Source organism: Zootoca vivipara, chromosome 10, assembly GCF_965207765.1.
Source record: "Zootoca vivipara chromosome 10, rZooViv2.hap1.1, whole genome shotgun sequence".
Taxonomy (NCBI): Eukaryota; Metazoa; Chordata; class Lepidosauria; order Squamata; family Lacertidae; genus Zootoca; species Zootoca vivipara.
Genome location: NC_142593.1, coordinates 39,421,441 through 39,437,124, shown reverse-complemented (window position 1 = coordinate 39,437,124; position 15,684 = coordinate 39,421,441). Strand labels below are relative to the sequence as shown.

The following is a 15,684-nucleotide window of genomic DNA, read 5'->3' as shown; positions in this document are numbered from 1 at the left end:
GCATTATTTTCTGAAAACAAATCGTTTTCATGAAAGTGAAAAGCCTATCTGGCAGTGTAGGGGGAAAAAGGGGGGGGGAGAAGCACCCTACTCTTTCATACCTGCAATAAACAAGAACTGAAATTATATATACAGTATTTAATTTGAATCTGTTTTGCTAAATCATGGAAGAAGAATTAAAAGCCAAGGAAAAAGTAATTATGTATTAATACCTTTCTTTTGTCAGATAAGTTGTATTACAAAATTGTAACGTGCATTCATTTGGCTAATGTGTATGGCCACAAGTAATACAAACATCTGACAGGTAAATTATCCTTTTCCAGCTCTGAACACAATGTTATAAATGGCTTTTGAAACTGACTTTCATTATTATTATTTTGTACTTGAGTTTAGTGGTACGTGAGCTGCGTTTGTGTAATAATATTTATAATGTGTGCTTTTGGGGTGGGGTGGGGAAATCATTTGCAGGAAAGTTAAAAAACCTGCCTGCTGCTGAGAAAAAAACAGTAGCCCAACAGTGCAACCCAATATATAACTTCTTCTGAGTTCAGTGGGTGCCCCTCCCAGGTAACTGAGTAAAGGATTGCAACTTACATGTTTCATGTTATTGTTAAAACAAGGAAGGGATATACGCATGCATATTAAATCAAAAAAGGATGGGTAAGTTAAAAAAAAAAAGTTGTGTTATGCGAATGTGTTTCCACACAAAAAAATGTGCTTCCTACAGGATTGGATGGAATTAAAAACCAACAAAACAGACTGGGAAACTATCATCAATAAGTGTCTCAACGAATACCCATTAATTACACATTTTGCTATTTGAGTTCCCACCCCCATCCTGAAGAATGGCTGTGGTACATTTTCTTTTGTTTTCTTTCACTTGCAGAACACAGATAAAGAAAGGAATACATTATTATTGTCCAACGTGGAAGTGCATAGTGCAATCCTAATCATGTTTACTACAGGTATATGGTAGGTTCATGTCCTATAGGATTCCATGGGGCTTACTCCCAAGTAAGTGGAGTTAGGACTTATGCACTTACGTGGAAGTAAGATACATTGCTTTCCTCAGGATAACTGTAACAAGTGCTTTCCCCCCCTAAAAAAAATGTCTAGGGGTACTCTCATTTTGACTCAAGAAAATCACCATTTTATAGTTCAAATTGGGAAAAATAAATACAGTAAATGGACAAAAATACAAAGATTCACAAAATGTTTAGGGGTATGCGTACCCCTGCGTACCCCCAGGGGGAAAAAAGCACTGACTGTAACCCGACAAACTTCAAAATCAATCCCAGTCTCAGAAGCATCAAATTCAGTTGCTACTAAACAGCATTTGACACAGATCAGTGAATAACCAAATTTAGCAATTTGCCAGCTTCCATTTAAATGCGTTTGTTTTTTTGCTATGAAATGTTCGTGCAGGTTTTCCCCATTCTAAGTTGTTAATTCAAGTGTGATACACTTATGTCAGAGTAATCTTCTAAACTTTTAATCTGCTCGTTTAGAAGGCTAGCATGCAAAAGACATACCGAGTGAAATGCTTATGAGTGCAACTGAAATTTGATCAGAAATCCCCATTTCGCTATGCGATTCGGGCCTGAGAAAAAGCTATAGATAGACAGGACTGTCAACAACATCAACCCACAGCAGGCAAGTTCAGATACCTGTACGACTTCAAGAAAAGAAACTTCTTCTTGTTGTTCTTTGGAGGGGCAGCTATTCCCAATGGTTCCCAGACAACGGCCATTTACAGGCTGGAAACAATCCCCGACTAATGTGGAGAGAGACCCGGCCACAGAGCTGGAGGAGCGTCACACTAATGAGAAAAGTACTTGTAGCTCTCTAATGGAATGCCTTTCCTTGGGCTGTGCTTTCAGCAGTGCCGAGGCTGGCTGAGAGCATGCACAAGGTAGGAAGGATAACCAGGATTTCCTGCAGCGTGACACTTGCCCTGAGCAAGAACACTGGCTGCATTCAGGGACCTTATCTCATTACTGAAGGGAGAAACTCTCCCAGTAAAGCTGTTTATAAATATAGAACTGATTAGGAGAGAGCAAGTGGCGTGTTGGTGAGAAGTTACACAGAGCGCAGGAGCAAAGCACCGATGTAGTTTACAGTCCCTTTGATCCTCACTATACACTTACACGGCCCCGTTTTCTTTCAGTAACATAGGAATGTGTTCAGGGTGAAATCAAGCAAAGGAGAAAAACATGCAGTGATTATCCAGTTGACATCTAGGCAAATATTGTTAGTATTTATTCATTACATTAAAAGAAAATCCCACACTTCCTCCAACAAAGCAGGATGGTACGTATGGTCCCTCTCTCCATTTTATCTTCACAACAACCTTGTTGGGGGGGGGGTTCAGTTTGAGAGATAACAACTGACCTAAGGCCACCATCCATCAAACTTCGTGGCTGAACGGTGATATATGAACCCCATTCTCCCAAGCCTAACACTCTAATTCAGGGTTTCCCAAACTTGGGTCGCTAGCTGTTTTTGGACTACAACTCCCATCATCCCTAGCTATCAGGACAAGCGGTCAAGGATGATAGGAATTGTAGTCCAAAACAGCTGGAGACCCCAAGTTTGGGAAACAGTGCCATCTAATTCAGCCTCTCTCAACCTTGGGCCCTTAGATGTTGTTGAACTACAACTCTCATCATTCCTAACTAGCATGGCCAGTGGTCAGCGATGAATGGAGCTGTAATTCAAGAAAATCTGGGCACCCAAGACTGAGAAAGCCTTCTCTAATGTCTACCCACAGTGGCTCTCATTCAAAAAAATTAACTCAAGCTTGCTCACATGACAGTCATTCATTACCCAGAAACCCCATTCCTTCCTTCCCTGCATGTGATGCAAGGTGCACAACTCTCCCATCTGCCTGCCTGTTGCTTCTCTTTAAAAGATGCATGGAAGGATTGAGGACCAGCCGCAGCTCAGTGGCAAAGTGCTCGCTTTACACACAGAAGGTCCCAGGATCGATCCTCAGCTTTTCCAGGTAGGGTGGAGACTGTCCTGTCTGAAACCCTGGAAAGCTGCTGCTGGTCAGTGTCTTCTTCTTCTTTGGCAATCACTCGTAGCCGAGTAAGATTGTATTCCATAAACACGGTTTTAACAATGAGTCTGTAGGTGACTGTGGAGGCCAATTCTGGATCCACACATCCTTCCACAGTGGGGACATTGGTTTCCAGGTGAGAGTTGATCACAGTGTGGATTTGCCAAGCGTGCCTTCCTCTTAGCACGTTTCTCCCTTGCGTCCTGAGTTCGAGTGCCTTCAAAGCCCATGACACCTTTGGTAAAGGCTGTTCTCCAACTGGAGAGCTCGCAGGCCAGTGCTTTCCAGTTGTCGGTGTTTATACAACATTTTTGCCTTAAGACAGTCTTTAAACCTCTTTTGTTGACCACCAGCATTACGCTTTCCATTTTAACAGAGTAGTTGATAATCAGGCATCCGCACAACATGACCAGTCCAACAAAGTTGATGTTGATGTTGAAGAATCATTGCTTCTTCCAGTGATTTTTGCTTCTTCCAGTACTAAGCAAGACCAAGGATCTGACTCAGAATAGCAGCTTCCTGTGTGTGTGTGTGTGTGTGTGTGTGTGTGTGTGTGTACACCTCAAAATATTATTTTGTATGGCCGATGGAGCAACTTCACACCATCAGCCTAATGGCCCCAACCACATGTAAATGATTTTTAGTTGGTAAATGTAGGAACCAACTGCTTCTCTCTCCACCTTAATCAGGGGTCAGCAAACTTTTTCAGCAAGGGGCCGGTCCACTGTCCCTCAGACCTCGTGGGGGGCCGGACTATATTTTGAAAAAAAATATGAACGAATTCCTATGCCCCACAAATAACCCAGAGATGCATTTTAAATAAAAGGACACATTCTACTCATATAAAAACATGCTGATTCCTGGACCATCCGCGGGCCGGATTTAGAAGGTGATTGGGCTGCACCCAGCCCCCGGGCTTTAGTTTGGGGACCCCTGACCTTAATTCTGGTTCCTCTCTCCATTTTCAAAGAGGCATTCGTTTTACGTAAGGAAGCAGCTTCCTTTTCCAATGGCGCATAATGATTTGTGAGGCATCAGCCACTCCAGAGTAGAGTGTCTCCGACATGTAGATTATTTTCAGCCCTTTTGGCAGCTTTTTCATCCAGAACCCTTTGTGCCATTCTCTGATTACACTGAATGACTTTGACAACTCCACTCAGCTTACTGCAAAGCTAGATACAAGACACACTCTCCTTTTGCAGGTGATGGGGCTCTGGGGTACTTAAACACAGTTCTTAAAGGCCCAGAGCACATTTTCAGGCACAAGTCATGGTGGGTTGGAATCAGACTGAAAGTAGGTGTGTGTGCCATGTATAAAACATACTTCATTCAAATTGCAGCAAAACAGTGAATTAGAGGGAGCACTGTAGAGGCACAGAGCTAAATAAGGAACTGATGTTATAGTCATTCGCCTTTTATTTAAACAACAACAGTGTTGCAGAGCAGGCCATTAAAAGTAATTGCACTTTGAGGATTAAAATTTAAAAGCTAAGCTTGTCCAAAATCGGCAACCAATTTTGACAGGAGAAAGGCTATAGCTCAGTGGCAGAGCACATGTTTGGCATGCAAAAGATTCCAAGTTTAATCCCTAGTTAAATCGATACCTGTCATGTCTAGTTAAAAGAACCAGGCAGAAGGGGATGGGAAAGATCCCTGCCTGGGACCCTGAAAAGTCACTGACGTTGGGTGACAGCATCAAAGGGACTCAGCTGATTGGCACTGACATCGAGGCACCCTCAGTTGCGCTAGGGAGTTCCGGGGGGGGGGGGACTCCTTGCAGTTGGTCTCTGTAGGAGTCACTGTCAGGAAGTCCTGCTTGCAAATGAAGAATTCACTGGGAGCTCAATTTAAGCTCCTGATTGTTCCATGCCCTTACCTGCCCAACACTTGAGGTCACATGTGATGCTAGCATGGACCAGGTGGGCGTGGTTTGAGGCAAACAGCCTCATGAGCCACTGAAGTTTTCATGTTTGATGTTTTACTGTGGCTTTATAATTTGTTGGAAGTCGCCCAGCGTGGCGGGGGCAACCCAGTCAGATGGGTGGGGTATAAACAGTATTGTTATCATCGTCATCATCATCATCATCAGTATACCTGAAGGAGCGTCTCCACCCCTATTGTTTAGCCCGAACACTGAGGTCCAGCTCCGAGGGCCTTCTGGTGGCTCCCTCACTGCGAGAAGTGAAGCTGCCAGGAACCAGGCAGAGGGCCTTCTTGGTAGTGGCGCCCACCCTGTGGAACGCCCTCCCATCAGATGTCAAAGAAATAAACAACTATATGACTAGAAGACATCTGAAGGCAACCCTATTTAGGAAAGTTTTTTAATGCTTGATGTTTTATCATGTTTTTAATATTCTGTTGGGAAACCCAGCCAGATGGGTGGGGTATAAATAAATACTACTACTACTACTACCCTATTTTCATCAGAAAAATTGTTGGCGGGTATGGGCCTGGAAATTGGAGGTTTCCCCACCCCTGATCTAGAGGGAAGCAAACTCCACACATTTCCATATTTGAATGCAGCCACAATTACCACTTGAAATATTCAAGGAAACACACCAAAGAGGCCAGTCTAAATGGGCCACAGCCCTGGTCATGGGACTGAGTCTCCTGAGCTCTGACCAGACCACATCTTCAAGCACCAAGATGGAGAAAGTGGTGGAGGAATATCCTTCCTCTTAAAACAGGACTTAAGCCCACCTTCATCTCAGCATACCTGCCTTTTGTTCTGTGGTAAATCATGCACTGCCAATAATGAGCTTCTCCTTGAGTAATGCATCTCCACACACCAGAGCTAGGCACCTGGAATTTGCAGGTGGAGCAAGGTAATTCCTTTTCATCTTTTGAATAAAACTCAATTGTATTTTAAGTTGTTATAGAACATTTCGCTGCTGCACAGATGCTAAACAATGGTGCTTCTAATTGCAGAGAAATCTTTTTGTTTTCTAGAGACACTATTTACCTCCCAAGTCTCACAATATTAATTTCACTGATTTACATAATCATAAAACTTAACAGATTGAATACCAAACCAATATGAACAAAATATTTTGCATTCAAGCCACAGTGGCTATATAATTGCTATGTCAGCTATCACAGCACCAATTTGCAATGTATATTTGTTTTCGAAATTAATTTAGCAAGCCTCGCTAAATAATGCAAACCTTAAAAGCATCAAACAAAGTTAATGTCAATTTTTATACCATGGCAATTGTTTCCCTTCTTTTTCCAACATGTGCTTAAATCAATTAGCACAACAAATCTCAATGTGGTGGAAGGAAAATAAAAACCTATTACCATTAAGATTATGGCCAGATAAATGTAAACCCTTGGTCTGGAATTATTTTATTTATTTACTTAAGAGTTTTTATCAATCGGTTAATATTTTGAAAATCTCGAAGTGGTGCACGTTGTTTTTTTTAAGTATCATTAAAATTCAGTCTAAAAACATTATATAACTGATACCAAATAGTTAAAGCACAAAGTAGGGGCTTCACACACATAAAAAAGTCCATTCTTTGGGGCTAGCATTCAAAGACAGCATGCAAAAGATACACCAAGTGAACTGCTTTGGAATGCAAATGAAATTTGATATGAAATCCCCCATTTCGCTACGCGCTACAGGCCTGAGATGAAACTTTACAAGATGTCTGAAGCCCAGGTTCAAACAACATGCTAAGACAAACCATGGCTTAGCTCGGTGCAGTAGAGTAGCAAAATGATTAGGGATCTTTTCTAGAGCCCACAAGTTCACATGAGGCCATGATGATCTTGCTTTGCATAATATGCCTACCAGGCCAGCAAGTGGTGCAAAGTCACCTGGTGAGCTTCTTGGTTGAGTGGAAATTTAAGCCTGTGTCTCCCTATTCCTACTCCAACCACTACAAAACACTGGCCTTCACATATACCCAAGAATATACACACCTCCCCGCAAACCCATGCAGACATGCAGCTGGAATGGCCGATCTACACACAGAGTCTCACAATAACTTAATAAACAAGGTTTATCACTGTTGCTCACTCCTGATGGTTGACAATGTTTGCTTCATGTGACATTAGCAGGCATGCAGCATCCTTTGGCAAATGTGAGAAAGAGGGCACAACTGGTGCTCTCATTGCTCTGCATCCTATTAATGGCTCCTCAAGACAAAGCTGTTTTTTCCTCTCTGTTTTTAGCTGATGGTGATCATCCAAGGACAATCTGCATCTCAAAAAAACACAGAGGGAGCCTAATTTTAGTTCAGATGGAATTGAAGAGCTTGAGCAAATGATGAGCAGGCACCTTGACGTGTTTCAAGATAAAACTTTCAAAGTGGACATGGTCCAAGAGGGAAAGCTACAGGACAGCAAATATTTCCTGTAACACTTTCTCTGTTGTTTTCCAGGAGGCTTCAAAACACAAAAGCAGAATCGCTCTGCAACGGATTTCCTCCAATGTGCCCTTCTAAGATGGTTTGGACTACAACACCCATCAGTCTCAAGCAGCAAGACCACTGCAGTCCAAAAGATTGTGAGGGCACTAGGTTGGGGAAGGCTGTTCTGAACTCATAAAAGCTACATCCATAAAATTATTATGGATTATTTCAGGTTGCACACAGTTGGCCTCAGCTTGGCTCATGGGACTGATTTTCTGATGTGTAACATGCAGAGAAATGGAAAGAAACTTAAATTGAAAGATTTGTCCATCCCTTCGCCAGGCAATCAATGGACTTCCGTTCTGATAATTGAGGTAGGAGCTAGACTGAAATAGATGTGAGCTATCCATTTCATCCAAGAAAAACTGGAGCTGTTTTGCCATCAAATTCTGAAGTATCGTGATCAATAAATGTAAAACAGAGTGAAAGTTGTTAAGATCTAAAAGGAGGGATTTCAAAACAGTCTCTTTAAGAACCACCAGAACGCACCTTCTTCTACCTCCTGAGATCCAGTTTGCTAATTCTGATTGAACAAACCAGGATGGGCCAAGATCATTAAGTACAAATGGTGGATCTCACATATCCAAGAATCTCGCCCACCTTCTTCGGCAGGACAAACTGAAAATATCCATCAAGGACTGAGTAGAGGAAGCCCCTGTAACCACAAGGACCAATTCTAAAACACACACATCTGAGAGATTTTTATCCAAATAGTTCATTACTTTGCATACATCCTAATGCACAATATGACCCCTCTAAGCATTCAAGATAGGTAGATTTAGTCACATAGAAAATGGAGCAGAATATACTGTCCTACCTGTTTGTTGCAACCAATGAAATAAATGTTTTTGAACTTACCTGAAAAGAAAAAGAAGTTTGTTATTGTTTTAGAACCAAAAACAGTTGTTCTACAGCGCATAACAGAGCAGACTTTGCTGGTGCAGTTTAGTTAGCAGATTATAAACTGAGATCTCATCAGACAGCAGGGCCACTTAATCACTGTGTACATCAAAACAAATATTTCTCCAAATCAACCAATCAGCTACAGCTAAAAATATAAAGAATTCCATTTGTATGGTTTACTCATTAGCTGGGACTGATGCAAGCTAACTTGATGAAATCAGTAAGTATCTCACACAGACCAAATGCATAAAGTATAAATGAATATTAATAAGTCCACTTTGTAATACAAATATCTATCTAAATGAACTTATTTTTATCACATTTGCTGATGCCACAAATCCCAAGAAAGGCAACCATATTTAATTATTCAGATATCAGAATCCCTCTTGTTACTGTGAAATGACATAAAACAAAATTCAATATATTAAAACTCTCTCCAGATCCCATAACCAAATCAACACCAGTGAAGGCCAAAAACTAATCAAACCAGAATATAGCACTTTTGAAATAAGCTTTAGCCCAACCTTTGCCCAGCCTCCATGGGGAGGGTGTAATCTAACTAGAGTAGACCTATTGAGAATGACCCCCTGCATCCCTTTGTGGTCTGAAGGCGGGACAGGTTTCAACTTACTGCATGGAAGTTGACAATCTCTAACCTTTTAATTGTTTTACTTGTTTTGTAGTATTATTTACCTGCTTTCAAAGCAGAAAAACAATTTATGTACCGTTTCTCATATTTTAAGGCATACCCATAAAATAAGCCATAGCAGGATTTTTAAGCATTCAAGGAATATAAGCCATACCCCGAAAATAAGACATAGTGATAAGCGCAGCAGCAATGCCGGCCATGGCAGGAGGAGGAGGAAAAAAATAAGACATCCCTTGAAAATAAGCCATAGTGTGTTTTTTTGAGGAAAAAATAAATATAAGACGTGTCTTATAATATGAGAAACACGGTATATTACAAACATACATCTAATAGTCCATCTAGGGTTTTTAGGATCAAAACGGGCAACATGAATGGTGTTTAGAAGACACCAGGGCTGCGATTAGAAAATGAAAAATAACACATCAGGGTATTCTGCTATGACCCATCGTTCAGCCTGGACACTGAGGTCCAGCTCCAAGGGCCTTGTGAGAAACGAAGTTACAGGGAACCAGGCAGAGGGCCTTCTCGGTAGTGGCACCCGCCCTGTGGAATGCCCTCCCATCAGATGTCAAGGAAATAAACAACTATCTGACTTTTAGAAGACATCTGAAGGTAGCCCTGATTAGGGTAGCTTTTAATGTCTGATGTTTTATTGTATTTTAAATATTTTGTTGGAAGCCGCCCAGAGTGGCTGGGGAAACCCAGCCAGATGGGCGGAATATAAATAATAAATTGTGATGAGGATGAGGCAAAGTCAGATCACTGATCCACCCAATCCAGCAACACCTATACAGCTTTCTAGGGTTTTCCATTCACAGCCCTACCTGAAGATGCCAGGGACTGAACATGAGACCTTTTGAAGCTGCCCTTCCCCAGTACGTGAGTTTGAAGAAGATACAAAAGGGAATATCAGCCTGGAGAACTGATGAGTGTAAGAAACGGATACTTTTGGGTAGTGGCCAGTCACAATTTTGTTGTGCATGGGAGCCAACAAAGTTTGAGTGTTGGACTATGACAGGGATAGCCAACAAGGTTCTCTCCATACTTCGTTGAACCCCATTTCCCACCATCCCTGTGCACTGGCAATGCTGGCTGAGGCCGACGGTAGCTGGGGGTTCAACAACATCTACTGAGCACCACATTGGCTACCCTGTACTAGTATTAGGGAGATCTGGGTTGAAACCGCCACCAAGCCATGGAGAGTGTTTGGTGACCTTGAGCCAGTCACTCTCACCCAGCCTACTGCATCTCACATGGTTGTTTGAAGGGTAAAAGGGTGGGGTGGAGAAGCACGTATGCTGGTAAGAAAAGGTAAAGAAATAAATGAATGGCAAAGGAGCACTTGCACCAAAATTAAATTATTTGTAATCAAAATCACATTGTGAGAAACAACCAATCTGAAATTCAAATATTGCAGCACTTGCATCTTTCATTATGCATTATACTTTTCTTACATCTTACACCTAAATTGAGCCTCTGCAATTTTGAAGAGAATCCCACTGGGTTCAGGTAGAGGCTGTAGATGAATTCCATTATCCAGAAGGAAAAACTGGAACTGAATGTGTGCTGTACATTTTTCTACAACACATCCAGGGTTAAGTTTGCTGTGCAGCAGACGGCAGTCTTAACCACTAGATGTCTCTCTCTCTCTCTCTCTTGTGCAATACGTTTCGTCTCGGTCATAGAAATGAATGGAGATTCAATAGCTAAGCAAATTCCACTCAACCTGTAACAATCTGTATGACCCACCAAGAAAGTGCTGCAATGGGTGGGCCCCGTGCCACATTCTGATAATCTCCCATCTATAACTATTTACTAACTTCCAAATTTTGCTATGTCATAAGGCTAGAATTAAAAAAAAAAATCATTGCAAACAAAAATCAAGCAACTGTTTAAACGACGATGGCAACACTTCTAGGAATCAAGGCAGCAGGATGAGCATAAAAACCAAGTCCAGGATTCAAATACTTTCAAAAGCCTCCCCCCCCCCCCGAGAAGTCTCTGTCCAGAAGGACAAAGGGGAAATGTTCTGAAGGATACCCAGGAGGAGGGAGTTCCACGCAGAGAGTGCCTCACTAAGAAAGCCCTAGGCAAAGTTCAGATGAGATCAGAAGAGCCTGCTGGATCCGGCCAATCAATGGCCCCTCCAGCACAGCATCCTAGTCTCACAGTGGCCAACCAGATGGGAATAAAGATGCCTTGAGGAAGCCCGCAAGCAGGAACTGAACACAAGAGCACTCTCCCCTCCTGTATCCTCTAGCAACTGGTCTTCAGAAGCATTGCCGCCTCAAATTGTTGAACAACAACAGCGAATATTCATGAATTCTGTCCTGAACATAAGATGAAGAAGGGAACCCCAGCAATTTCTGCTCTAATTTTTGTTTTCTTCAGAATTTTCTGACACCCCTAGTCTCAGTCTGGAGAGAATGGACACCCTATGCAGGGCTTCCAAAGTACAGTGGTGCCTCAACTTACGAATTTAATCCGTTCCGAAGGCACCTTCGTAAGTCGAAAAATTCGTGAGTCGAAAAACGCCATTGGAAACGCGATTTCCCATAGGAATGCATTGGAAATGGAAAAATTCGTAAGTCGAAGCAACCCTATCTAAAAATTCGTAAGTCGAAAAATCCCTATCTAAAACTGCCGTGGTTTTCCCCCAGATGTCGAGACATTCATGAGCACGTGGCCATTACCCCCATTCGTAAGTCAAAAAATTCGGTTGTTGAGTCGTTCGTAAGTCGAGGTACCACTGTATATACATTAGGAGATGGGCACTTATGGATTCCAGAGGAACTCATTTTTAATTCCAACATGAACTGACCTGATCTGCACCTTCATAGCTGAGGTATGGAACACAACCAAGACGTGCAGTTCTTGGCGTAGCAAAACACATATTAAAATGAAAATTTTGGGATAAAATACATTTAGAAATGTGCATCTTGTGAGAAAATGCATTCAAAACTATGTACTTAAACTATGCACTATGTACTATGTACTTAAATATTAACTATTTTCAAAAAAAAAAATGTGCAGATTAAGGCAGAACAGTCTTGTGGATGTATGCATGCATAACTGACGTGAAATAGAAATGGAGCAGCTTTCACATTCCCTAAGGCAGTGTTTCCCAACCTTGTGCCTTGTGCCTCCAGATGTTTTTGGACTACAACTCCCATCATCCCTAGCTAGCAAGACCAGTGGTCAGGAATGATGGGAATTGTAGTCCGAAAACATCTGGAGGCACAAGGTTGGGAAACACTGCCCTTTCATAGAATCATAGAGTTAGAAGAGACCATAAGGGCCATCCAGTCCAACCCCCTGTCAAGCAGGAAACACCATCAAAGCATTCCTGACAGATGGCTGTCAAGTCTCTGCTTAAAGACCTCCAAAGAAGGAGACTCCACCACACTCCTTGGTAGCAAATTCGACCCAGAGCACTTAGCAAGATCAGCAACTTAACTTGAGCCTAGAAACCAAGCAGTTACCAGTGCAGCTTTCAAGCATTTGTGGTCTATGATCCCCAGAATGAACTCCAGTTAGAAGCCTAATTAGTGTATTCTGGACCAGCTGCAGTTCTCAAATGCTTCACAAAAACAGACCTACACAGAGCATGTCACAGCAATCTAACCTCAAGTATGACGCTCAATACTACATGGTCTTGCAACAAAAATACTGAACCCAGCAGCAGGGGAGATTCTATGGATTTGGGTACTAGGGAAGCATAGGATCAGGCTGGAACACATGCTAGTTCCTTAAAATAAGGGATTCTTTTCAGTTGGGGTTCATTCATTCTTTTTCTTTCCTTCTTGATATATGTAAAAACATATTTATTTGTTTGTAAAATCAGAATGGGGAAATAGTATTTTTTTTTAATGAAACAAGAGTTTTTCTTGAGTTTGCCCATATCTGCAATTGTTACATCATGTCCAACAGGTAACAACCATTTGCACACTTTTATATAACTGTTGCATAGCTTGCATTACTATGTTCCCAGCCCACAGAAATATTAATGATTAACTCTTGTGAAAGCAACCTGATGGAAAGGCATTGACTGATATGATATACCAGGCAACTTTTACCTAAGGTAGAGTTCAGCCATCAACTCTCATTCAGTGATGGGCATTTGTTATTTAGAGAAAAGGGGCTGGAAGTAGGAATAGATAGATTCTCACAGCACTGGCTTCTCAAATGACTTTTAAAACCTATCCATTGCATCACTGGTCCATATGATATGCTCTAAGACAGTGGTGGTGAACCTATGACATGAGTGTCAGACGTGACATGCAAAGCCCTCACTGCTGGCATGCGCGCCATCAGCCCATTCACGCTGTTGTTGTTTTTTCTCATTTGTTCTCCCGCTCCCCCTCACGCTCGCTACAGCTTATCTCCCCTGTTAAAACCCGGCTCCATTTGTTGTTGTTGTTGTTGTTGCCGGTAGCCAGAGATTGTGTTCGGTGATTGGTCTGTTTTTCAATTTGCTGCATCAGTGGCTGTTTCTGATTGGGTGTAACAGCGTTCGTTTTTAACCCTTTCTGTGCTGGTTTTTTTTTTACCAGATTACCAGACACTTTTAGCACCCTGAAAAATATAGCAATGGCTATATACTTTACTCACAATTTTTCCCTCTACGTACTTTTGCGAGACCTTATTCTCAGTGTTAAATAATATCAAAACCAACAAAAGAAACAGATTGACAGATGAAGTTAGTAGCGCTTGCTTGGGCTTGAAGTGTACAAAATACCAACCTTCAATTGAAGGTTTAGCCAATGAAATTCAGTAACAAAAAAGTCACTAATAGGCAGGTTAGTTAAAGAATTCTCCCTCCCTCTCACTTATCTTAGTTCACAGCACCCCACACAAGTTAAATAATATCAAGACCTACAAAAGAAACCGACTGACAGATGAACAAAGAAGTCACTAAGCAGGTAAGTTAAATAATTAGTTTTTAGTTTCTTAAATACTGTACAGTTATATATTACATTTATACATTTTGTTATTTAAACTATAAATATCACAAAATTATGGTGTGTTTTTTTCTTGAAGTGACACACCGAGTTATGCTCGGTTTTTTTTTGGTGAATTTTGACACACCAAGCTCAAAAGGTTGCCCATCACTGCTCTAAGAAGAGCTTAGCTGGATCAGACCAAAGGTCCTTCCAATTCAGCATCCCTATTCCCCCAATGGTGAAACAGATGTCTGTGGGAAACCCACAAAAAGGATGTACTCTGACTGGCAATGACTCTTCAAGGTCCCAAACAAAAGGTCATAGAATCATAGAGTTGGAAGAGACCACAAGGGCCATCCAGTCCAACCCCCTGCCAAGCAGGAAACACCATCAAAGCATTCTTGACATATGCCTGTCAAGCCTCTGCTTAAAGACCTCCAAAGAAGGAGACTCCACCACACTCCTTGGTAGCAAATTCCACTGCCGAACAGCTCTTACTGTCAGGAAGTTCTTCCTAATGTTTAGGTGGAATCTTCTTTCTTGTAGTTTGAATCCATTGCTCCGTGTCCACTTCTCTGGAGCAGCAGAAATCAACCTTTCTCCCTCCTCTATAGGACATCCTTTCATTTATTTGAACATGGCTATCATATCAGCCTTAACCTTCTCTTCTCCAGGCTAAACATACCCAGCTCCCTAAGCTGTTTCCTCATAAGGCATCGTTTCCAGGCCTTTGACCATTTTGGTTGCCTTCTTCTGGACACGTTCCAGCTTGTCTGTATCCTTCTTGAACTGTGGTGCCCAAAACAGGACACAGTACTCCAGGTGAGGTCTGACCAGAGCAGAATACAGTGGTACTATTACTTCCCTTGATCTAGATGCTATACTCCTATTGATGCAGCCCAGAATTGCATTGGCTTTTTTAGCTGCTGCATCACACTGCTGACTCATGTCAAGTTTGTGGTCTACCAAGACTCCTAGATCCTTTTCACATGTACTGCTCTCAAGCCAGGTGTCTCCCATCCTGTATTTGTGCCTTTCATTTTTTTGCCCAAGTGTAGTACTTTACATTTCTCCTTGTTAAAATTCATATTGTTTGCTTTGGCCCATGTGAGGGACGAGGGATACAGGGAAGTCCCTCCCATCTTAAGTTCCAGCCCATCCCCAAGCGCGGGAGAGAGTAAGGAGAGCTCTGCCTCCAGCGGAGAGTCAGGAAGTGGTGTCCGAGGCTCAGGCAAGGTTGTGGAGCCCAGGCCGCAGGTGGGACAGGAAGTAGGACGCACAGGGGGGAGGCCAATTCCCCCAACTCTCGAATTGCGACGCAAACGTAGGGGGAAGAGGCTGGGTCTGCCAAAGCTGTGGTGCTGGAAGAAAACGCGCCAATCGCCATTCGGGAGTTCAGACACCTCACCTTAAGGATGCATTTTTACTGCTCTGAACACTGTAAATAATCAGCACTTAATAAAAACCTTAAAAGACCATGCTGGAGTCGTTACTCTAGAGTAGCCATACCAGGCCCTCTGACAGCAACTCCCGAATCTTTTTTTTTGGCTACTTTGGAGTGCAGCGATGAGCGCTCAAGAGGCTGAGCATTGGAGGCTGGAGGCCGAAGCAGCGAAGCAGGAGCTGCAGAACCTCACAGCGCACGCACAGCAGCAATTGCATGCCGCTCAGGAGGAAGCGCGAGGGGCGCAGGAGGAGCTGAACAAGCTGGTG

General features: G+C 42.4%; 1 protein-coding gene across 8 annotated transcripts in view; it reads right to left on the bottom strand.

Annotated features, from left to right (window-relative positions):
* Positions 1 to 15,684, bottom strand: part of PDE4D (phosphodiesterase 4D) — a 632,406-nt gene that overhangs the window by 186,862 nt on the left and 429,860 nt on the right. Inside the window, exon 1 of one of the 8 annotated variants that reach the window (XM_088652729.1) lies at positions 1,668 to 2,295. The exons of the other annotated variants lie outside the window; for them this stretch is intronic. Coding sequence (XP_088508855.1) covers positions 1,668 to 1,750 — 83 coding nt within the window. The 5' untranslated portion in view covers positions 1,751 to 2,295. Of the gene's footprint in view, positions 1 to 1,667; positions 2,296 to 15,684 lie in introns of those variants that run through there. 8 annotated transcript variants of the gene reach the window in all.